This window comes from Protopterus annectens, chromosome 1.part1 (genome assembly GCF_019279795.1).
Source record: "Protopterus annectens isolate FY-2018-M chromosome 1.part1, PAN1.0, whole genome shotgun sequence".
NCBI classification, from domain to species: Eukaryota; Metazoa; Chordata; order Ceratodontiformes; family Protopteridae; genus Protopterus; species Protopterus annectens.
This window is the reverse complement of record NC_056726.1, coordinates 1,302,279,772-1,302,306,746: the sequence shown is the minus strand read 5'-3', so window position 1 is coordinate 1,302,306,746 and position 26,975 is coordinate 1,302,279,772. Positions and strand designations below refer to the sequence as shown.

At 35.4% G+C, this 26,975-nt stretch overlaps 1 protein-coding gene across 2 annotated transcripts in view; it reads left to right on the top strand.

Annotated features, from left to right (window-relative positions):
• TTYH1 (tweety family member 1) overlaps positions 1–26,975 on the top strand; it is a 1,335,534-nt gene that overhangs the window by 1,133,890 nt on the left and 174,669 nt on the right. For both annotated transcript variants that reach the window (XM_044081666.1, XM_044081659.1), the window contains exon 7: positions 17,261–17,336. In XM_044081666.1, the coding sequence (XP_043937601.1) occupies positions 17,261–17,336 (76 nt within the window). The remainder of the gene's footprint in view (positions 1–17,260; positions 17,337–26,975) is intronic.

Genomic DNA, 26,975 nt, shown 5'->3' with positions numbered 1-26,975 from the left:
GGTTAGTTTATCGGGTTGTGATTTATATTTTCTCTATATAGGATTTTTATGTCTGACATAATACCAAGTAACCTGTCTGACATAATGAGAAGTTGGTACACGTATATTCTGGTTAATACTTTCATCTTGCCTTTTGTGCACAGGTCAAACAGTCCCCGGGCAGAAACCAAGCGTAGTAGACACTCCCATCTCCAGTGCTGTATAGAAGTTGTGTGTCTGTTTCCCAAGGCAGTTTACCATAAATTCAGAGAATTCTAATAAGATATTTGAGTACAAAACATATTCCTGAATACCATTCTAAAGCACAATGACAGCATTTTAGTCCTGATTTACATGGCAAAAACTGCCTTTTAAGTGTCCAGAAAATAGGCTTCACTCAATATATGACAGTGGAAATGTTCCCATGGCTGTTTTTTTTTCCTGGCCTAATGACAACTTGGATACATTAGTTTCACCCAAAATAGCAAGCAATGGTGAAACAATCCAAAGGTAGAAAGTGAGTATAATATCAGATAGTAACAACAAAAAATCTGAAACACTGGATCTGCTAGCCATATGTAAGCACCCATATGTCTGTTCCTGTAAGATAAATTACAATTAAAAAATTCAGGAACTTCTAATAAGATACATAAGTGAAAAATGCATATTGTTCCAGTGGAATGGTGCCCTTCTGAAAGGGTAAATCACTTCTCTTTTTGGAGTCCTCAAAATACAATAGCCACAATGCTGTTGACAGATATTGGCCTTCAAAGAAAACCATATCAGTTGTTGTTGTTTGTCTTTCGGCTTTTCCCAGCTAGGGGTTGCCACAGCGGAACTCCGGTCCGCTAATGATTGGCAGTAGATTTTCATGAACACCGAGGTGCCAGCTTGATGTCCAACCTTCAACGAAGGCATGCCCATTTATGCATGTCTTTTTTTTTTTTTTTCAAAACAGGTTTATTGTTTTAACATATAAGAGAAATATCATAACAATTTTATACAAGTAATTAAAAACAGGTATTATTATAATATTCAACAAAACAACTAAAGTATTTACAAAGACATCCACTACAATCAGATCAATTAATTAAACTAAAATACCGTGCTGTTGAAATTAGAATTTTTTTAACAAATTTTGTAAATTATCCCATACAATATAATATGATGTTTTTCTAGTTGTTCTCATTCTAATTGTGCTTATTTCCATATGGCACATTATATTCATAACATTTTTAAATTCATTGAACGAAGGAGGTGTATCTGAAATCCAATTTCTAGTTATTATTTTCCTGGCCACTGCTAGGATAGACCATAACAAGGGAAGCTTAATCTTTTTAACACATTGAGGTACAGGTGTGTTGAATAATATAAGAGACTTAGAAATAATGAAATTATCTGTAAAAAGAGCCTGCAAAAATTCATTAATTGACTTCCAGTATTCTTTCAACTTCATACAGTCATAAAACATATGAGCCCAGTCAGCATTAATTTCTACATTACATCTCTTACATAGATTATCTTTATTATTTATTTTATTCATCATCAAAGGTGTATAAAAAGATCTATGTAAAAATTTCCATGTATAAAGTCTCCAGACAATGGAAGATGTAGTTCTATAAGCAGATTCCAATATATATTGTTTATCTTGTTGAGTTGGTGGGTCCCCATTAATTGAGACGAAATAATTCCAGTATGAATCTACACTGTAAAAAGTTTCTTGTCTGATAATTTTATGTATATATGAAAGTTTACCTTTATCAGAAACTTTATGCTGTAAATTTAATATCAAGTAATCAATCAGTTTTGGAATAGATTCTTTAACTGTTATAGACATTAGATCTATTCTATCAATGAGATGTTGTCTAAAGATCTGAACCTCTAACCAGCAAGTTTCTCTTAGATCAAATTCTTGTTTTAAGAAATCTAGATTTTTAACTTTATTATCAGATATCAGCTGATACCAGTACTTTAGATCATTATCTATAGCTAAATGAGCTCCTTCAGAAGTAGATGACATAAGCATACCCTGAGTATACATTATAGGAATACAATAAAATTCCATTCCCTATACTTAGGGTGCATGAATATAAAGTTACGATAACTAATAATAATATTTAATGGGTAACAAACCATATGTTTAGGTGTAATAGATGAAGTACAAAATTCCTTTAGCAACCACAACATGGAGTTATTTACAATCATATTTTTATGTGTTAAGGAGATTTTCATGAAGTGCATACTAATTAGCTCCCAATAATCTTTCCATTTTGCGATATATGACTGATCTATTAATAAAGTAATAACTTTTATAATAGAAGAGATAATATATAAATTAAAGTCTGGAAAAGAACTACCCCCTTGAGACCAGCTATTAGTATGTTTCTTTAATGCAATCTTAGGTCTATTAGGTGCCCATAAGAAATTTAACATTAGTGTATTCAGTTTCTTGATAATTATTTTTGTAGGTGAAAGTATTATTGATTGTATTAAGTATAAAATCTTGGGGAATATTATCATTTTAATAATTGTAAGTCTCTCCTCCATAGTAAAAACATATTATTCCAGGTATTAAAAGATTTTGTATATTAAGAAAACAGGTATTATAGTTATTATATATAATAGATTTAATATCTTTAGATAGTATTATACCTAAATAAGTTATCTGACCTGAACTGGGTACATTTTAGTAAAATCACGAATGAGAATATTTTTTCGTGTATATATAGGTAGTATTTTAGTTTTTCTTCATTGAATATTAAACCAGAAATACTTTTAAAATTCATCATTTTATCAAATAAAGACTGCATAGAAGAATTAGATCCTGCTGATGTAATTAGAACATCATCTGCAAAAAGTTGAATTTTTGATGTTGTATTTTCGTCTATTTCAAAACCCTCTATGTCAGTACTGTTTCTAATCAAATTAGCCCAAGGCTCCATTACTAAAGTGAATAATAGTGGAGAAAGTGGACATCCTTGCTTTGTACCTTTAAGAATGGGTATTTTTGTGAAACATATGTTCCTACCTTAATATAAGCCAGCGTTCCTTTGTATAAATGCTCAATTAAATTTACAAATGCATCAGAGAAGTTTGTGCATTTCAGTAAGGTAAACAGATAGTCCCAACTTACTGAATCAAATGCTGAACCTATATCAAGACTAATAAGTGTTAAATCTTTCTTTTCCTATTTGCAAAATCAATTAATGTTAAAGTTCTTCTTATATTATCAAAAGTATTTCTATTTACAATGAAGCCCATCTGATCTATATCTATAATGCCGGGGATGATTGTCTTCAATCTATCAGCAAAAATACTCATAAACATTTTATAATCAACATTAAGTAATGAGATGGGTCGATATGAAGAACATCTAGTTGGATCTTTATTAGGTTTTAAAATTGGTGAAATAAATGTATATTGCCAAGATGGGGGGGGTTATTAACTCAGTTTGGGACAAAATAAAAACCTTATGTATTAATGAATATGTAGTTTTAGAAAAGATTTTATATATCTCTGGTATAATACCATCATTACCCGGTGCTTTGTTTGATTTAAGCTTATTTATTTGTGTAATAACTTCTGTATATGAAATACTCTTGTCCAATAGTTTAATCTGTTGTTTATTAAGCTTTTTATTCATGTTTGTGGTTATAAACTCCTTTATTTTATCTTTAGGTTCCATGTTAATGTTGTTATGGTTAATCTTGTGAAAGTGATTTCTAAATTCATCCAGTATTTCTGGTATACTAGAAACATTCTTCTTTTTCCTTAGAGAAAAGATTTCTTTGATATGGTTTTGTTTATTCAATCTTTTTGTTTTATTTTTAAGTCTATGTAAGTATTTGGGGCTTATTGAATAAGACACAAACTCTAAAGTTATTTTAACTTTATGAGTTAAAATTTCTTTGCATTTCTGATTTAGTTTGTTTATTTCTTCAATAACTTTCTTGTCCATAATATTTTCTTTATTATTATGTTTATAAGAGTCTAATTTACTTTGAATATCTAACAATTCCTTATCCCAAGATTTCCTTTTATTATTATACCATCTGATACTTTGTCCATATAGATATGATTTTAAGGAATCCCAAACATAGACAATGGAGACTTCAGGAGTATTATTTATGTCTAGAAAATGTTGTACTTCTGAAAGTATATATTCTTTATAGTCTTTTAGCTGAGTTAAGTATGCTGGTATGCTTTTGATCTGAACATTATGAGTATTTTTTATCATGAATTCAAAAACAATTGAGTTATGATCAGATATAGGACATGGAATGATTTTGGAATTAATTAAATCTGTTACCATCTGGTTAGAAATAAAGACCCTATCTATTTTTGAATAAGTTTTGTATCTGTTAGAAAAAAAGGTGTATGGTAATGATTTTGAATCTATCTGATTATTAATATCATTCAAATGATAAGAATTAGCAAAATCATTTAAACGTTTTGCATTAGATGTAATTCTTCTTTTCCTTATAGTGGTAGTATCACTTTCATGTAGTATACAATTAAAATCACCAGTTAAAATAATATCCCCTATAGAGAATGATATGATCTTATCAATATGATGTTTCACTGTATTAATACCAATTCCAGGTATCCAATATACATTAATTAAAGTGTAAGTCTTCCCATTAATTTGTATTGTAACCATACAAAACATTCCTTTGTCATCCTGAAAAGACTTAATGGTTTTAGGAATGGGCATACTTTTATTCCATAAAATAGCCACTCCTCTTTTTTTCTCTGAGTGTGCTCTGAACTAACCAATACTGTATACTTATTAGTGGCTAGTTTATCAATATCTTTTTTCAAGAGATGGGTTTCTTGCAGGAAGACTAGATTGGCCTTGTGTAAATTAATGTATCTTATTAGGCTTGCCCTTTTACACGGATTATTCAATCCATTAATGTTTAAAGAAATTCCTTTTAAAGATGTCATTTGGCATTTTTAAAACTCAAGAATCTTATGATCGAAATAACAAATAACAAGATAAATAATGTTACATCTCCTCTTTTAGGTGTACCTTTAAATATAGCTGTATTTATTAAATCTCTTATGGGATTTTGTATAGGATTCAATTTTGTTTGTAGTGACAATGAGTGTACAAAATATATTGTGGATGTCAAAACTATATACATATAACAATAAACAAGTGAAAAGAATGTAAGGATTAAACCTTGCATCCAGCCTGGAGTTGAAAACTCCAACTTAGAGTAGTATTTACTACTCAAGTTAACCCCCTACCCTAAGCAGTTTAATACTAGTTATATTTAACTGAGGTTAACAGTTTTCAATTCAATTATCTATCAAGACAAAACTACACATTTGGTAAAACAGCATCATATAAACTAAAATAAACTTTTTTTTTTAAAACTGTTCATACTACTATATAGATCTATGTAATATATAACACTTGTATTCAAATAGCATTCAAATAATCTTGATGTTAGAAATCAAGAGGAGAGAAAATTAGGTTCTAACATTCATTTAAATCAAAAACTTTGGCTAATATGATTCAGACATTACATATATTAAGATGCATCTATTTTCTGTCATGTGAATACTATTAACAGCTTCCAAAAAAAAAAATCTTGAATTGTTTGTATATGAGCATTTACTTAAACTCATTATTGTCAATAGAGTAAAATATTGTATTCATAAAAATTATTATAAATCATATTGCATAGTTATGCAAATTCTCAGAAACACTTGCATTATTAAAAAAAAGCCATCACACACATACACACAGACACACACACACACATACATACACACACACATACACATACACACACACACACACACACACATATATATATATATATATATATATATATATATATATATATATATGATCTCACTGAGTTGTGTCTTTGTTGAGCACTATCCTACTTGCTGTCCCTAGAATAAATCTGTCTGCTTTATACAAAATAATGCACAGCAAACACATTTTAGTAACCAGATTTTACAATCATGCTAACCTACTGCTTTAAAATATATCACATGACATTTCTTCCAGAATAGAGTTATAAGATTATTTATGCTTGTCAATCAGATGAATTAAATGAGTTATAGTAAAGTATATGTTTGGAACACAAATTTTTAACACAGATTATTATGCTGCTGTTAAGTAGATTTTCAAAAACATTTAAATAAATGTTTCATTTTCTATGCCTTCTAAAATAAGACATTTACTTACTACAAGAAACTACATCATTTAGACTCATTATAACTGGCATATTTTATGAATAGAGTATTTTTCCTGAATCTGTGGTGTGTCAGTGTGATAACTATGTCAGAGGTTATACTAACTGCTTTCAGTTTCTCTGTGAGAATTCTGTGAGTTGAACCTTTTGAAGTAGTCCATGGACACTGTGCATGAGACAGCCCATATCTCAGATTGTCTCTCTTAACATTTTGGCGGGAAACTTATTAAAAACTAGTGACAAACATTCATTTAGTAGTGTAAATGCATGTAAACATGACAAAACCTTCACAATGTATTCCACAGACCATTACAGCCTCTTACTTCTTTTCAGAAAGAGAAACAAATTGAATCACAGCTTGCCATTAAATCTTCAGATATTTTGACTGGTTATGAAACAAAACATTATAACTGACATATTTTATGAATAGAGTATTTTCCTGAATCTGTGGTGTGTCAGTGTGATAACTATGTCAAAGGTTATACTAACTGCTTTCAGTTTCTCTGTGAGAATTCTGTGAGCTGAAGCTTCTGAAGTAACTCATGAACACTGTGCATGAGACAGCCCACATCTCAGATTGTCTCTCTTAACATTTTGGCGGAAACTTATTAAAAACTAGTGACAAACATTCATTTAGCAGTGTAAATGCATCTAAACATGACAAAACCTTCACAATGTATTCCACAGATCATTACAGCCTCTATGTAAGTGAAATTAAGACCAAAATTACCAACAAGCAATAAAACTCAACATTCTTCTCCCAACTCAATTTTCATACAAATCCTATTATTCACTGTGCCCACACAATCAAAAGCATTTCTATATATTAATAAAGAAAAGAAAAGAGTAGAAAATAAAAGGGAGTGAGGCAGAAATAAAAAATGTAAGAGAAAGCTGTAAGAAGTATATACAATGGAATGTTACTTACTGTTTATATTAATAGAGTTAAAAATAAAACATATTATTTACTCTTATTTAGTTCTGATTATTATTAGTTAAAGCATAACAGATTATTTACAAACAGGCATAAGCAGTATAATCAAGAAAGTATAATTAGAAATAGCATTTGAAGAACTTATAAAAACTTTTACAAGGAATAAATATGTTATTATTCTATTAATGATATTTTCATTACTGTTCTCTCCTGCCCTCCCCACCCTTTACCCACTACATAATCTAAATAGAATGTCATTGTTTAAACAAAGAAAATAATAAAAGGAGAAGGAAAAAAAGGTGAAGATAAAAATGTATCAAATTACTAACCTTACTTCTTTTCAGAAAGAGAAACAAATTGAATCACAGCTTGCCATTAAATCTTCAGGTATTTTGACTGGTTATGAAACAAAACATTTCTTTGCACATAGAGAATAACTTTGATTAAATCTTTTCCAAAATATTTGTGGCTTTCTGGAAATGCAGGAACTATATTCAAAAGATTAATAATGAACTAAAATGATGAGAGAGAAAAAACATATAACAAATCATTTGTTTTTAGTCTCTTCTTCTTCTCTGAAGTCTTCCATGAAGCTTCAGTTGCCAATCTCTTTAATGAAGAACTAGCCCATTCCATTTCTTCTATTTTATCCAAAATCCTTTTTTCGTTGACAAACAGTAAAGCAGAGTCGAAATCATCGAAAACCTTAGGACCATCAGGAAGGAAGATTTTAAGCTTGGCAGGAAACAGAAGGTATGTTTTAAACTGTGCTTTTTTAAGCTCCCTTATTAGTGGCAGAAAAACTTTTCTTTTAGCTATTACCATGGAAGAATAGTCATTGTCAAAACGCACAGTTGTCTCATTAATCTTAACAGGAGCTTTAGCCCAAGCAGATTTAAGAACCATCTCTTTATCAAAAGATGATTGAAATCTAACTATAACTGATCTAGGATATTTTTTGTTAGAGTTAGTATTAGCTATAGATCTATGTGCTCTTTCGATACCAAAAGAGAATGCTTCTGGTAAATCTAAAGTTTTAGGGAGCCAAGTTGTTAAAAAAGAAGTAATATTGTTACCTTCAATATTTTCTGGCAGTCCAAAAATCCTAATGTTATTGCGCCTAGATCTATGTTCCAGGTCATCCAGCTTTGTTTGTAAATGTGTATTTTGTTTCAACAGATACTCAATGTTGATTTCCCCTTCTTGGATTCTATTTTCCATGTCATTCACAGCTTCTTCTATGCCTGTCATCTGGTTCTTCTGTTGTTGCAGGTCTGTATGTAACAGGTCTATTTGTTTTGACCCAACCGCGGGGAGGACATGCAGACTCCAAACAGAAGGCACTTCCAGCACTCCAGCCGAGAATCGAACAGGAGAACCTCTTGCTGTGAGGCAACAATGCTACCACTGCACCACCGCGGCAGTAAAGAAAACCATATCAGTAATCAAGCAAAATCTTAAAACTGACCTTTAGTTTCACATGCCATGTTCTCTGCAAAATATCAAATGATAGCAAAATTCTGTATACTTATGATGTCATTGAGAAAACTATGAAAAACATAACAGCCGTAGTAACATTCTTCAGCTTATTGCTGTTTGACATATAACACTGCCCCCAAAAAACAATATATTTTTTGTCATCCATCATAAAATGATGCTCTGTTTCATGTGCAGGGTGCCTACAGATCCCTACACTGAAAAAGATAACCGCCTTTTGTGTGCACTCATGATGTTTCATTGTGAAGAAAGTGAAAGAGAGTGACCACAGTGATTTATTTCAATGTGTTGCACTTGAACACATATACTCACCCCTAGTTCCAAGTATCCATATCACTGATAGTTTTGTGTGAATTATGTAATTTCCCTCTGCCTTCTTACATAACATGCATGTGAAACAATATCGCCACTTTCTCTGCACATTTCTATACACATTTCTGATTTAAACTCTTCTGTGAAGAAACTGAAAATAATAGATGCTTTAGTATTGAATTTTAAATCATTGTTCATAAGCACATAGATAACTGCTGTGCATTTTCACACATTGCCATCCTTCCTATCTCCCTATAAAAGTTAGCCACCTTCTGTGTACCCCTCTGATGTTCGGATGTAATAAAAGTGATAGAATAATTAACACATTTGTGTTTGAAGAATTAGATCTCACAAATACTACATACTACCCTCACCCCCACCAGCATACAGGAGGATCACTTTATTGATGACCTTAGCCCTTCATTTTTATCCACAAACTGTCCCCCAAACAGATAGCCATTTATAGTGATGCCTTGTGATATGTGATCATCAAAAGTGATCTAAGAACATAACAACAACAATGTATTTCAACTTTCTGCTATGCAATGCATACCCCTATGCCAGTCATGGTATAAAAAATAAAAACACTAAAACAGAAGTACATTATATTGTAAGCAGTTTCCATTGTCCACAAATCTATTCTGGTTTCCTGCAGTAAAATAAATTGGCACAAAAAAATCACAGTAACATAGATCAACTTGTAGCCTGGCTACCTCTACTGCCATACAGGGTCCCTTCTGAACAATTAAGTATAGCATATCTCACAATCCAAAAAGGGTCAAAGGAGAATGAATCCTCTCCTCAGTGCTTGTGGTATTCAACAGGTTGTCAAACTATCCTGGATATCCACAACTTAAAGCAGGCTTTTTTCTCTAATTCGGTGGTGGAAGTATTCAATTTCAAAAAATGATCATTCCATTCCAATTAGCCAAACACTGCATGTCATGCAGAACAACAAAGAAGATCCAAAGAAACAGACTACAGATCCTTTGGGGGAAAATTGCATCATTGCGTCTATTTTCAATAAAGCATCTCTCCTCCATTTTAAAAAGTGTTTTTCTGTTTCTCTCATGCAAGAGAGCAGACATTTAAATTACCTTCCTGCTAGCTCTGTGGTACAAATCCCACTGAAACTTTGTCCAGCCACCATGTCATATGTGCAGACAGTTCCTAATGAAGAGCACTCACAACTAGCAGGTCTACTCTGAAATGGAAGATAACAAAAAATCCAGTTCTGCTTATTTAACTTGTCAGACCATGAATCTGAGATGAGCTTGACTGGAGTAGACTGGCTTTCCCACACCCACATTTAGGAAAAATCTAGAAGATGACTAGGTGTTGCACCCACTGAGCATGAAACTTCCAAGCAAATGCTTCCCTCATATAATCATGTTTCCAGCAGCAGGCAGCACTCAGGGGCACTCGGGGGAGCCATCACAGGGAAGGAGAGCTCCAAAGGAAGGATAGGCCACTGTGTCAGACCTGAAAGCTGGCCCACTCCCTACCACCCATCTCTTACCATTAGCAGAATAAATGGCTAGATAGGTTAGCCAAGCAGGAAAAAAAAACAAGATATAACATGTATCTAAACATTTTCACATTACAAGCTACTAACTGTCTAATAGTGTAATGAGAAGGGATAATTGATTTACAATTTTCAAAAAATGAAACTCAGTTTTCATGGAAAAATCAGGGAATTATATCTCTCATTTCTAAATGTAATTTCTGGCCATTACTACGATTTTGTTATGATTTTCCTTTGCTAAATAATCAAACATTCTTAATGTCATAAATTAAAACAAGCATCAAGAAGTTCAAATGCTCCACCTACCCTGTACCACCTTAGTAATAAGTGCTAACCCTAACTCTAAAACTGCTAACACTACACCTTACCTTCAAAACACCTTTGTGTAACACTGCCACTAACAAAGACACTCTCAGATGCACAAACATGCATAAATAAATACTAACAACACTATATCCATCCTCTTAACTTGCCCTTACTCTAAGCCTAAATGCACATACTCACATGCAAACATACAAAATAAATTCCCTTACCTAGCCTCAATTAATCCTGACTCTCATGTAAATGTTCAAACACCCTCCCCCCTCCAACCTCACTCACTTTTCTTCATGAAATATTCCCTTGAAAGTTTGACCATTTGGCTATTTGTACCTTCAGTATTAAGCACCACCCCTACCACTCATCAACCAAACTGATGTTCGATGAAATAAAGTGAACATATATATGCAAAATTAGAACAAATTCTGTGGACAGAATTATCAATAAAGTAAGCTGACTATAGTATAAGTAGTAGATGTGAGAAAAAATTAAGGTTGTAGTGAATAAAATATTTACAGTAAAATGTCAAATTCCATGAAAACATTGTTTTTTTTATACTCAAAACAGTTCAGATACAAAATTGACCAGTATTTCTACCAGATAAATGGAAAATCAGTGTCCCTAATTATGAGTATTCATTGGTACAATGAACCACAGTTGGGTAAGGGAATGCCTGGTTCATGCAGTCCTGTAGTGGGGCAGTCTTAACTGATTATTTATTTATTTATTTATTTATTTATTTATTTATTTATTGCATTTGTTGACTGGAAAGATCCACTGTGCAAAACAGTGTCCATTTTCAGTGAAGACCCAGGGAGAAAAGCTCCACAGAGATACTCATGCATGCAATTTGGTATAACACAGTAACAATACAATGCTTACAGTATGATAGAAGACAAGATAATAGATATATTAGATCAATGTGTTAGAGCACCAGAGCATGCAATACATTCAATGTGATAAAAATACAGGAAGCAACTATGTCATATAAACAGATCCCTTTTCAACTGTTGAACAATGGTTCATTTCAAACTCTGCAGGGACTGCCCTTTTCCAACAAATGTAAAATAAAATAAATAATAAATAAAATGTCAGATTAAACTGCCAAAGCTCAGGTAATAATGTAGAGTATTCAAATTGACAAGAATCCATATAACAGTTGTTTCAGATTAAACTGACAGTAGTTGGCACTGAGTTAGGCATCATAGAGGTGTTAAAAATATAATACAGTACTTTTGTAAAGGGCATAGAAAAATGTTTATTAGTTCAGGAGGTGGAGGTAAAGGTGAAAGTAATGGAGGTTGAGAGGGGAATAGGAGGGGAAGGTGGAAGAGAGTGAAGTCAGGTTATCGATTGTGAAGTGTTAGCACAAGGGCATTGCCAGTGGGAGGACATATGAAGGTTCAAGGATTTTTTTAAAGATAGAAGGATTGGATTGGTAGTTGATCTAAGGGAGGGTGGGAGAGAGTTCCATAGTTTAGCAGTGGAGAAGAAATGGAGCCATTGTCCAGCAGTGAGGTTGGGTTTGTCTACCTGTAGGACCATTTGGTTTTCTGAATGGAGGGACCTTTTAGGATGGTATGGAGTAAATAGGTTAGAAAGGGCCAGACAACTGGAAGGATTGTGTATCAGTTTATGGGCAGTAGTTAGTTGAATATATGTGAGGTGGTGGGGTAGTTCTAGCCAGTTCATTAGCCTAAGAGAAGTGCAGTGGTGAGATAAGGGTTTTCCATTGGTAATAAATTTTGTTATTTTGTTATAACATGAGTGTAGTTTGGATTTAAGACTGGTTTGAATATTGGTGAAAAGAGGAGCTCCATAGAGAATTCAGGGGAGCAGGAAAGAGGAGGCAAGAGCTAGTTTGGAAGAGTAATTGAAGAAGGTTTTGTGTTAATATAGCATGCCCAATTTCTGATGAGCTTTTCTGATGTTGTTGTGAATGTGCATGTCAAAAGTTAGGTGTTCGTCTATTGTAACACCTAGAAGTTTAGTATGTGTGACAATCTCTATAGAGGTGTTGTCATGGGAGAGGATGCTGAAAGTGTCTTTGCTTATGGTGCAGGATTTCTTTGGGGTAAATAGCACTAGTTTAGTTTTTTTGGATTTAATACTAAATGGTTGTTAGCCATCCATGTTTTGGTAGAGCTGAGGGCTGCTCGGGTAAGTTTTTGAAGTTCATGTGGGGAGTTGGCAGTACAGATGATAGTAGCGTCATCTGCATATTGGATGACTGCTCCTAGAGTGAGACTGGAATAGAAGCCATTGATGAAAATGCTAAAACGTAGTGGGTCTAAGATGGACCCTTGAGGAATTCCTGTGGGGGTGTTAAGGAAGGGAGAGAAGGAATCTAGCCATTTTGTAGCTTGTTGCCTGTCTGAGAGGTAGTTGGAAAACCAGTTTAAAGTAGAAGGAGAGATACCTGTGTTGGATAGTTTTCTAAGAAGGAGTGGATGAGAGATAATATCAAAGGCTTTGAACAGGTGGAGAAATAGAGAGGAGGCATGTTTTCTGGTGTTACAGGCCCGATTGAAAGTGTCACAGAAGGAGGTAAGAGCTGTTGTGGTGCTGTGCCCTGGTCTAAAACCATGCTGGGTTAGAGATAGTATGGTGTTGGCAAGTAGGTAGCTGAGGAGCTGGCTGTGGATACATTTCTTGAGGTATTTTGAGATGGGGGAAAAGATGGCAATGGGCCAAACATTTGAGACATCTATGTTGTTTCTGCCTTTGTGGAGTGGGAAAATTAAGGAATGAGGACTTAAAGTGTTGTACTGCATTGTCTAGGAGGAGTGTTTTTAGGGGTTCCCAATTAATGCATTGTAGGGTGTTGTTAAAGGCTGTAGGAGAAAACTGTGATCAATCTTTAGTATATTTGTATTGGTGTTTGTGAATTTCAGTTTTAGTTTTACATATTACAAATGCTGGCAAGTGGAAACTGATGCTATTTGGGTAGGTTCCTGAAGTGGCAATTTTATTGGGGTCTGAGACCATGATCCAATCTAGGATTGTACCTTGCCTGTTGTTGTTGTTGTTGGTTCTGGTAATGTCAGCAAGTAGCTGGCTGTATTTATATAGCTTGATGTTGGTGGGGGGGTGATGTTGTGAGAAATCTAACCAATTTATATTAACATCACCCAGGATTATTGTTTCTGTAGTTATGTTATTGGAACTCCAGGCTAGTATGTCCCCTAGTATGGGGATATTATTACCAGGGGGAATGTATAGGGCAATGATACATAGATTTTTATTGTCATTAATTTTTTAGGAAGGCTATTAAGATTTCTGTTGTAGCAAAGTTGGGTAGGTGTGAGTTGTAGGGAATCATATTGAAGGTGTTTGTGGGTAAATTAGAGCTACCCCACCACCTTTTTGGGGGGTCTATCCTTGTGTAGGTAGGCAAAGCCTGGAGGGAGAAACTTTGAGCTTTTGATATATGGTTTTAGCCATGTTTCTGTAGCGGCAATAATGTCAGGTTTATTGTGTGTAATTCAGGTGTGAATGTAATGGATTTTATTTCTAATACTCTTCAGGTTAATAGTAGCTAGGTTTAGAGACTTATAGAGATGGTGTAGGGTGGTAGATGGTGAGGGGTCCAGGGTTGGGATGGATATCTCCACTTAAGATTAGTTTGGAGTATTTGACCAGGATGATGGTGGGCTCTTTTTTCTTGTTGGTTTTGTGACAAAGGAAGGGGGCATAGTTTGTAATAGTTTTTTCATTAGTGGGCAGGATTTTATGTCTAAAGCAAAGTAGGTTGTCTGTAGGGTATAGTGTGGGTGAAATGTTAGAGAAGGTTTTGAGTATTGCTATATGAATGGTGGTTGTAGATAAGGGAATGTACTGGATTGTGACAGACTGTTAGGAGGTAATATGTAGTAAGAGGGTTAAGGGTAGTAAGAGGAGGTAGGGTGTCAGGTTATATTTAACTGGCATTTTGGAGACGTTTGGCATAGTGGGAATTTAAATAGTAGTAATAGCTAGGAAAAGAGGTAGTAGTAATATAAGGCAGCAGGTGTTGCAGTGGAAATTCAGATAGTAGCAATAGCTAGGAAAAGAGGTGGTAGTAGTAATATCAGATAGTAGTAGTTGCCAGTAAGGAGTGTGTACTGATAAGGTTTAATAAGAGAGAGGAGATAAGGAAGAGTGAGAGTGAGGGACGTATACAGTAATTACATGTAGTGGGACATTATGTGATTGGGTGGGAGTTAAAGAGGGGAGGGGCTGAGGTTAGAATAAATGTAATTGAAGTAGGGGTGGGTGGGAATGGGGGTAGGGTAGAGGAGCAAGGTGAGCCTAAAGTGCAGCGAAGGACGAACAGAGTGGGGTTACACCTAATTTCCAGAGTGCCCGCCCAAAACAATGTGCAAAAGTCTCAGGAATGATTTGTGTTGCTATATTATCCCTGAGCAGTGAGAAAATCCTCTACATAAGACAGATTTTATCAAATGAAGAGAGATAGAACAAAAATGGATCAGAGGGCTAATGTGGAATTAGCTTTGGGGAGAAAGGAACTACCGACTGATTAAAGGATTGGTGCGGGAGGATAGGTTGACTATAAGTAATAAGAGAGGCATCCCCGGTGATGCACAATTCCCTAAGTAGCAAGGAACTTACAATACAAATGAGCGATTATGGCATTTGTTGAGGGACTATTAGTTATAGAGCTATACCATATACATCTAAGCCCTTAAAGTGTCTTGTCAGCCGAGTCTCTTGCCTGTAGGAGCACCACTGCAGTTAGGGTACAATTCAGGCTAGAAGGCAAGCGTATGGTAGAAAAATCCAGGGAGAATGGCCAAAAATTATAACCTACAGAAAAGGGAAAAAGCAGGGGTCAACAATGTAGTCAAGACTTAGCAATAACCAACCCAATACAGCACAACAGCCACCAATCCTAGAAGATGAAGAAAAGTGTAGGTAAGGATACAGAAAGAGAGGTTGGGGAGTAGTTGAAAATGAGGGACGGAAAAAAGTAAGCAGCATTAAAGGACAGACATAGAGCAAGATGAGAAATGAAATGAGAGTACAGGAGACAGGCAGGAGCGTTGAAAATTAGGAGTGTTAGTATAGGTTAGCAAGTAGAGGGGAGGGTGTTGAGGGCTAGAGCAAGCACTAATGGACAGAAGACTTAGTGTTACAGTGAATGTAAGTATAGTGAAAGCAAGTGAACATTAGAACAGCAAGGATATCAGTGGATTTAGAAGCACAACAAGTTGCACAACTCAGAAAAAAAATAACAGTTATACTAATTTAGCAACAATATTAACACTAGAAAGAATGCTACGAGTAGCTCAGTAAATTGCAGTACAACAAATTATAAAATGTTTAGAAGCAGTAGGTACATCATCAGTACAAAAAGAGAAACATTGTATCCATATACAACAATCTATCACTATTCAAGACTGAAATTATTTAAGTATCAAGTAACCATCCTTCACAGGCTTACAACTGTGGCAAGTACAAGAATTTGTTGGGCCAATTACACCTATTTCATTTTATTTTTGTATTTATATGAGATATGTGCAGAGAAAATGAAAGCAAAGAATCAGAGTACTGCTCCAGACATCTGAAATAGAGTACAGAGCTGTGAAACCTGTTTGGAAACATTACCTGCTTGTCAATTATTGTGTCTCTTTCTCTGTCTCTCTCTCTCTCTCTCTCTCTCTCTCTCTTTCTCTCTGACTCTCAACATATGCCTGTTTAGTGTATTGCCATTATCTCAGACTGTCTTTTAGTAAGCATGAAAAAAACTGGAAAGGTGGGTGTTGAGAGGTTCTATTTTGAATTGCTGAACTGCTTAATGTTGAGCATCATGGATGCCCAAAAATAATGCTCAAAACACAAAAGGGTGAAATAATTAACTTTAAGCATTTTTGGAGGGGGCAAGCCCCTACCCCCTAATGTTGGGGGTACACACCCTACATCCTCAAACTTTATATATACCAACTCCGTGGTCACCCCTAACTCGAGCTAGAGATAAATCTCCCAAAACAAGAGAATCATTACTGGGGTACACTTAGAAATAGAACAGGTAATTAATTCTTATGGAAGACTATGATTAAGGTTATGTTCCTATGCATCTTTTACTTGGGTCTATATTAAATCATGGGATGATTGGATCACTGAATGACATTTCATCAGAAATATCATTCATCGAACCTCCCCCACACCCCCTAATAATTATGTATGCAAACTCTGATATTGCACTACAGTGGGGAAAGGACATATTTCATAATCCACACTGTAATGCAATCTCAGTCAGAATGGTTCAATGAATGGCATGTTCAATAAAATCCCATTCAAAATGCCATTTGATGTTGACCCCTTTTTATTTAGTTAAGTGTTGCTTGGGCAATTTCACCTTGACCACTTTTAGAGTAGCTATGTTGAGACAGTCATGTTATTTTTTTAGTCTGCTACATTGCTATATATCTGTATTACTGCTTTTCATATGTAACAATTCATCATTTTGCATTTGTGCAGGGACTGAGTGATTTCTGTGTTGATCCCAATTCCTTCATTCTCAATACCACTGAAATGAAAACAGATATCAGTTCAGGTAAGTTTGCACTGTGCTTCCTAAATTAAATAACTGAGTCTTCTTGATAAATCTGTGATACAATCTGTCATTCTAACTAAACAACCTATGATGCAGTATGCATTGAAGTAATAATGCAGATCAGTAGTTAGAGGACTGTCTTTTGATAGATGAATTCACATGGGATCTGACATTTTTTTTGTAATTAGAATAAGCTGAAGATATAATATTCTGAATCTGTGTTTTAAATTAAAAAATACTTTTTTAAATGACAGCACGTATCATCATGCTTTGCTGAAGTAGAGTGCACTGCATATGACAATTTAAGGAATTATTCAGTAAAAGTTGCTAACTACACTAAATTGCTGGTTTTCTACCCACTTACTGTGTATATAGGGTGATATTTATTCTTATTGCAAATATTTGTCATATCTGTACCTGAGTTTGATGCGTACGTTTGATTAAAGTAAGAGACAGGTATGTGTCCCAGAGACTGCCCCTCCTTATAGGTTCATATGTGTTTACTAGGCTAATGACCACAAGGGCCTTTTTAAGCCTAGCCATGCATTCCAAATCTCTGTCAAGTTCTGATACCCTTCATAAGTGTAAGCAGGGGTTTGGGAGATGAACCATTTACAGGTTACCTATGTCAATTAGAGACATAGCTACCAAACCAGGGATGAATTTCCGGTTTCCCATCCAATTGTCCAAATTGCACTTGAAATGGGTTAAGGATGAACTCTGCTTCACATGGATGGGAAGCCTGTTCCATAGACATGGTAATCTCTGGGATTCATACCTATCTCTCCAGCAGGACCTATTTATATCACAGGCAAGGTTTAAGTCATTAGATCGGGTAATTCTGGTGCTGTTTGTTTTGTGGATATGCAGGAGATCCATCAGAGAAGGGTCGGACAATGCCCTGTATGCCAGGCATAGATCTCCCCTCAAAAGCCTATTGGAGACAGAATACAGGTATAGGGCCTCGAGGCAGTCTGCATAGGACATTTTACTTATGCCCTGTATTCTTTTAGTGAGAAACCTCTGTGGATGTTCCAGTTGTTGGATATACCTGGTTAGGTACATACCAAAGGAGGCACTGTACTCAATGATATGTCTGATGAATGCCGAATACAGTAGAACAATGACTTCCTTGGACTTAGATGCCATACCCTTGTTTATAATTTGCACAATATAGAATGATTTCCTCACCACTGTAGATACATGATGGTCAAAGGCCAGATTACTATGTGTGTCGCTAAGACCCTGACTACTGGGTGAACTCTAAGGGGTGTGTTGTCTATATGATAGTTACCAGGGATGGATGACTTCCCAAAGGATGCTGTTATGCATTTATTGGCATTTAGTTTTAGAGCATGGCTCTGACACCACTTGTTTGTCTGTGTCAACCCCTTCTGGAAAACATTTGTATCAGTGTGAAATTCAATGGCAACTCCTAATTTGCAATCATCTGCAAATTTAGTCAGCCAGAGACCACTAACATTGGCCTTGACTTCTGAGAAGTAAATGCCAAAAAGGAGTGGTCCATGGACTGATCTCTGAGAGACTCCACTTGTGACTGGCCTCTTTGTAGAGGTGGACTCCCCAATTCTAAATTCCTGGGTCCTGTCTGTGAGCCAGTTGACTAGCCACATGGGTCTCCTCAAATTATCAATAGTATGATCACATTTATTCTCACTAGGGCTAATATCCAATTATCAGTCATGGGATAGGTCAGACCAATCAGGAAATGATAATTCAAGCACCAAACGGGAATGTGGCTAAGCTTAAAATATCCTCCAAGTGAACCAATGTTGTGGCAGTAAATAGTTTTAAACAATTGCCTTTTTAGACCACTAAGTGCCCCTCTCACTCTCCATCCCTCCCAATCTTCAACAGCTTCCAACACCTCCATTCATGAGGCACAAGACCTCCTTGGATGCTACAGTGGTAATTCCAGAGGCCCTGATAGGTCATGTTTCATGCTATTTAGAAGGCATCCTATGGAACAGGCTTTCAATCCATGTGAAGTTGAGTTTGTCTGTTACCCAGTTTACGTGGTTTACTATGACAATGTGGAGTGCATGCTCATCGAAAATGGAAATGACGAACATCATGTGATTGATTCCCGTATCGCCGACATGTGATACTGTGAGTGTGCAGGTTAGCAAATGCCACTGTGCATTCGCACATATGTCATCAGATTTATAACTACAGATCCTGGTAAAGTGGGGAATCAGGAAATTACCCTTTTCCCCACTGTAGTACGATCTTGGAGTTGGAATATATTACTTGCAGGGGGTGTAGGGGGGGTTTGCCCCCCTGCAAAAACATTACATCACATGACTTGCAGCAGTACACTGCAAAACATAATGTCGAAAGTGCAAATGAAAATGTTTCCCTATATGCACTTTGACATTATGCCCTAATTAATATGCATAACATTGCTCATGTGAATCAAACATCTGAAAGGATTTTGTTATCATTTTCTATATCCTCATAGTAAACCTTACATATATATATATATATATATATATATATATATATATAAAAATATATATATATATGGATCTATTTTTCTTCACTGAAATTACACTTCTTCGAAAAAGAAAAGTAGATGCCCACTTCAGCAAAAGTGCACTTCAACGAAACTACACTTTCGCTGAAGTAAAGTCGCCAGATCGACTAACTAAAACAAAAACACAAAAAAAAACATCTTTTGCAGGGGAACAAGCCCCCAAGCACCCCTCCATGTAGAGGGCAAGCCCCCCACATCCCCTACTTTAATATTCTCACTCCGAGATTGCACTACAGTGGGGAAAAAGGAATATTCCCTTATCCCCACTGTACCACAATCTCAGCACTAGTATGCTTAGTTGTACATCAACACTAAACGTTGATGTACAGCTAAGGTTACATGCAAACTGCAAGTTTTTTTTTTACTTTTATTTTTATTTTCACACGAAAGTGCATTTTTGGCGAAATGCACTTTCGCGGAAGTCCACTCGCGAATTTACATTTCGTTGAAACGTAAATTTGATGTACTAAATGGATCCCATATATATATATATATGCATATATATTTGTTTATTTATTTAACATTTGAACATTTGTTTAACGGGAAAGTCTGACTTGGAATGAGCCAATTTTTAGCAGAGGCCCTCTGAGAAATACTCCAGATGCATATCTTTGTAACTATATATATATATATATATATATATATATATATATATATATATATATATATATATATATATATATATAGATAGATAGCTGTATGTAAATTAATGTAACATAATAATATTGACAGCCAAAATATTTAAACAAAAATATTGACAAAGTAAGAGTTATACTAGGGAAGGGATTATGCCCTTTACCCACTGTTGTGTGACCCTGGAGGTGGTGTATATATATGGAATCACTACAGAATACCGAAATTCCACAATCCTGAGACTCTGAATGCCGATGACTAGAATCTCGAGATTGCGGAATCTCGAAACTTAAAAAATAAATAAATAAAAGTAAAACATATAACAAACTATTCTAACGTGTATGCAGGGGGCAAGACCCCCTGCACCCGCAAGATGGGGGCTGTGCCCCCCACACCCTCTGCAACTTAAATATACCAACTCCAAGATCACACTGCAGTGGAATGAACTACAAAGTTCTTGTTTCGCACTGTATGGCAATCCCCATTCACTATGTTCAAGATTCCGCAATCTCAAGATTCCGGTCCTCGGGATTCAGAATTTCAGTATTGTGGAATTCCGGCATTCCATAGTGATCGAACCATACTTTCGCGGACCCAGTTTAGCGAAAGTGCATAGTATCAAAAATGCACTTTCGCTAAAGTAAACCAAATACAAAAAAAAAACACAGTAAACACAATTATGCAGGGGAGCTTGTACCCCCCACACTTTAATATTCTCACTCCAAAATCTCACTACAGTAGGGAAAAGGGAATATTCCCTTATCCCTACTGTACCACGATCTCAACATGAATTTGCTTAGTTTTACATCAACACTACACGTTGATGTACAACTAACATTACATGCGAACTGCATGTTTTTTTTTGGTTTACTTTAGCTAAAATGCATTTTCAATAAAATGCACTTTCACTAAAGTGGGTCCATGAAAGTACAGTTCGATGAACCATACTTTCGATGTAACAACAAGGGCCAATATATATATATATATATATATATATATATATATATATATATATATATATATATGTTCATGGGGGGAGAGAGAGAGAGAGAGAGGAGAGGGTATCAGGTTTCAACCTCCCACATGGAGAGTGCAGGGATGTGTTGTTAGATTTTGTCAATACTTTGTTTTTAGATATTTTTGCTATTAATATGTTTGCTGTCAATATGCTGTTAAATTACTTTAAGTATACCTCTCTCTCTCTCTCTCTATATATATATATATATATATATATATATATATATAGATATATATACACACACACACACACACACACACACACACACACACACACACACACACACACACACACACACATGAGTCTATGTCAGAAGACTGAAAGTTCAAAAGATGGAAAATCAAGATATCTAAAACTCCAAATATTAAAAATATTGTTAATGCAGGGGCACAGCCCCCTGCACTGCTCATGTGGGGGGCTTTGCATCCTGTACCCCCTGCTAATAATATATACCAACTCCAAGATCACACAACACTGGAGAAAGGGCAAATTCCATTTTTGATAGTTTGAGTTTTAGATATTGTGACTTTTAGTCTTTTGAGCCTTCGATATTCTAAAGGGGTCCATATATAAGATATATATATATATATATATATATATATATATATATATATATATATATATATATAGATAGATAGATAGATAAATATGCACACATACATGAGAGCAGTGGGTTTTGTTGTGATTTGGTTTTATCAGACAGTGAAAAAGTCAGCACAGCTGATCAAAAAATCAGCTGTTTGAAAATGAATGGCATTTTCACGTTTAGATCGTGGTACTGCAGGGACTGAGAAATTTGCCCTTTCTCCATTGTAGTATAATCTCACCTTTGGCACATTTAATTAGCATGGTATATGGGGTGCAGAGAGGCTTGCCCCCTTCTTAAGGCATATTTTTTTTAGGTTTTATTGTTTGGTCGATGATTTATGGTTCAACCATTTGTGTACCATCATTTGAGGATCAATGTTTGTTTTTATTTTTCAATGTAATATTACACATGTATATATATATATATATATATATATATATATATATATATATATATATATAGATAGATAGATAGATATGTTATAGATATGTTTAATGGGGAAATTGTAAGATCAGATTAGGGTATAAAACACTTGCTTTGGCATTGTACAGAAGTAAAAGCAGCATACAACTGTTAGGTTATTATTTCTGTTACCCTACAACTCATGCAAAAAGATTTGCTTGTGACAAGTTGTAAAACTATTAACAACAATCCCTTACTCCTGAGTATTTTGGAATCTTTAAGAAAGCCAATAAAGCTCTCTTCAGAGACTGTTACTCAAGCTGAAATCAATTCCTTATTAAAAACATAAAGGCACTAATTTTGCAGTGGCCTGTATTATGCTATCCCTATAGGACTATTCTAACTAGTCCTCCAGGAAAGAATCCATGCAGTAGCTTCTAGATAACCCCTGGTACAAATTGCATAGGAAGCCTTAGATAGAATTAAATGACCTAAGTTACAAAATAAAGGAGTGATATTTGTTGACAGAAACTCATTCAATAATGTTTTGATAATTAAGATGCAGTGATCATACTTTTATTTTTCTTCTCAATAGGTACATTTTAGAGATAGTATGACACAGATTATAATATGAATAGCTGCGCATGATACTTACAAACAGGTTTAAATTGCAGAAAGGGCTGCATCATCAGGATTGTTTACAAAACAGATCTTTCATTCTTAGATCACTGCAAATAGAATTTTACTTTCCCCCAAGATGCAGCAACCTCATATTTTTATACTAGTTAATAGAGATGTGAAAGGTACACCTTAACATGCACAGAGGTTTTGCCCATGAAAATGGTAGCTTGTAAACGTACTTCATGCGTGCTTCTTATTTAGTGTGTATACTCCAGGGGCAGTTAAATAAACAGAATTTGAAAGCATGCCACCGACAACACGTAAAGTACAAATTTCCAGAAGAAACCCATACATTCTGTAATTAATTGCTAAATCCTCATTTTATGCTGGAGGATGGGTCTCAGAAGGAAAACAGTATTTTCACACAAATACTTCTGTACACAATACTCTACCCATCCCTCTGTTTCTTATGCTGCAACTTAAGAGAAAAAGAAAAGTATTTCTCCTTTTGCAGTACTGTTTCTAAGTTTTCAGGTTGCTGTAATCAGTCATGTCAAATGCAAGAAATTTATTCTGCTACATTTTGATCTATAGTTGATAAAGGTAACTCATCACATCTGACAGCATCTGACTTCCTGAAGTTTTTAACTTAATTACCCCTACCAGGCATAGCCTACTTCTGAATGGCGTTATCCGGCCCTTATTAGAATAGTTTTTACACAGAAATCTCCTAAGTTCACTACTGTTAAGAGAAAACCCTCTTCTATATCACTGCCAGTTGGTTAAACTGCAAAAAAACATTCTGGAATATTCCCTTTTTTTAAAGATGAAATGCTAGGTTGTACTCGCAAAGACAAAGTAGACCTGTACCCAGAAAAGATCCTAGTCCTTTCAGACCTAAGACTGGTATTTTAGTACCAGTAAAATAGACAGGACTGGTATATCTAACCAAAAATGCTCAGTAGAGGTAGGAAATGCAGAAGAAAGAGGTATCTCTCTGCCTTATCACTCAACCGGCATCCCGTTGAATCCCCAAGAAATGTATAGTAAACACTGTAAATAACCAGTAGACAGAAGTTTGTTTCTTAGTCCTTTATTATTGCATCCAAGTGCTATTTAGTGTTACAGAAGATTACAGGGTTCAATCACTGTTTTTATTGTATAGTAAATGGGAGTGGCTAGGGGCAGTAGCCAGTCGGTATGTGTAGGTATGTAAGAGCTACATATTATTCAGATTCATGCTGAAAGGTGAACTCAGTCCTTGCACTCCCATTGGATTATCAGAAAGATCATAAACCATCAATCAAAATTATTACAATTCATTCTATAGTTTAAATAATTTAAATAAACCACCAATCAGAATTGTTAAAATGCTGCATTCAGAAATTAACTAGTGAATATATACCTTCAAGAAACTTCAGTCAAAATTACACCCTCCAGAAAAAAACAAAGCTAACATGATCTGAGCTGTAAAAAAGTTCTGGTTCTTTTTTTGGTTGATTTTAAGCCAGCTAACAGCTGTAGAACTAAATTAGGTGCCCGTGGTTAATGCTAAAGCAATAGCTATAACCAATGTGGCAATTTTAGATGACATAGCTACACAAGTACAAAATGTACAAAGCTTTAAAGAAGGACAAAAAGAAACAGAATAAGGATCAACTAGCAGGCCAGGAAGGAACCAAGAGGCAGGGGGACCATTATCTGTGGACCAAGAGCAATGTGAGGGGTTTCACCTATAATGCCACATAAGTGACAGCAACTTGCAGTGACTCTCTGGTCATGCATTTTACTATGTGTATTAGAGGCAAGCAATCCCCTGCATTCCCTGATGAGGGTGATAGAACTTAACATTGTATAAGACATACATAAAATGCTTATAAATGGGGAGAACCTATTGCTTAAGTAGACTTTGCAAATTATTCCTTGAGCTGTGTTAAAACAGGCACAAACTGTGGGGCTTATGTAGCAGCTGTGAGAAACCTTTTTAAAACAAGTTAAGCAATTTTCAGACAAGTTGGCCTATGGAAATGCTCAGTACTCAGCTTATCTCAACAATCTCCAACTCATAAGATTGTGGTTGGAGTTGTTTTTTACTTTAATTCTGAGCTTTAGTTGAAGCAGGCTACCACTGGCAACAATCATGTTCCAGCTGCAGGAGAAGACTATACGTTTTTCATCACCTACTATCTACCTAGTTATGTGAAGTCATTCCTGCAAGATTTGACTGACCTTCTTATGTACTGAGTGTTGATTCACCAGAATCCTGTGGCCTTGGATGATTTAAACATATAGGTCAATCATGACTGCCTCTCAGTAAATAATTCCTTTGTACTGGGAAGCGATTTGGGTTTACTTTGGTCATTATCTTGGACTTTATAAAGGATATAAGAGTTGACTTGATTTTTCTTATTGGAAGTGAATGCCTTGACGGTAGAGCCAGTCTCGTGGTTTGAACATTTCCTGGTATACTTCGCTCTTGAATGACACCACCTCAGTCCTGCCATTCCAAAACGAAGAGAATATAACATCCCTAAAGTAACTCCTGAATGATTTTCTCCTATGCTCTTTTCAGTTCTTTCAGGAAGATAATGCTGGTGATCTGGATGCTTTAGTGAATGACTGTAAGTGGTCTCTTTCTTCTTGTCCACATTGGCTGACTACAAATTGTATATGCCCTATCTCACTGAAGAATCATGACCCATGATTTAAGCCTGAGTTCCATTACACATAGCTCACCTCTACAGTGTGCCCCTCATCCTAAGCCCCTAAGGCTAAACACCTTGCCCAATACATTAATCATAGGTGACTCAATAGTGAGGCACACAGATGTCCCACTCACTAGGTTGAATAAGGAGATGGTAACAGTCAGCTCTCTATCAGGTGCCAGAATCTGACACACAACACACGCATTCAGGTCACTCCACAACAAGTACAAGTATGACTCTGTCATTATCCATGTGAGTGTGAATGACCTGAGATGCACTTCCCTGGATGACATGAAAAGAGACATGGTGGAGCTCTCGGATTATACGGCCCAGGCAGGTATGACACTAGCCCTGAGCAGTATCCTACCATCACCCAAAATGATACCGAAATACAAACAAAAAATGATTGACTTCAATAATTGGCTAAGTTTCTGGTATCATTCTAAGGGGATCCAGTATCTGTCTGCTTGGGATGACATGACTGACAAACCTCGATGCTTTTCCAGAGATGGCCTGCATTTGTCATCCCTGGGTTTCTGGGTACTGGCTAAGGTTCTTGCCACCCCTATAGTGCCTTTTTTAGGTGGTGTTCCAAAGACCAAACTACCACCATAACAGCTATAAATAAATTAGAAAAAGACACACGAAGGTAGCAATCCCAGTAAGTTTCCAAAATTAAAATAAACCAGGCGCTCCAAGGGACCAAAACTCTTAACCTAACTGATTTTAACAATTATTTTATAATATAAGTTCATTTTTTTTTAGCTGTAAGACAATAAAACATTTTGTGGTTAAGAGTTCTGGTCCCTTGGAGTGCCTGGTTTATTTTATTATTTATTATTATTATTATTATTTATTATTTAGCTGTAAATAAATGCAGTCTGAGGGTCATGCTGCTCAACACTAGAAGTCTAAATCTCAAGATGCACTTGCTCAAAGCACTCATCAAAATGGAGAACATTGGCATTTCTGTTGTAATGGAGACCTGGTTTTTAGCAGCAGAAAGCACCCCTGCACTACCAGGCTATAACTCATTCCACAACTTTTGGCCCCGAAACATGGACCGAAGCTCCAAAGGCAATGGTGTCTCCATATTCTTAAAGGATATGCACAC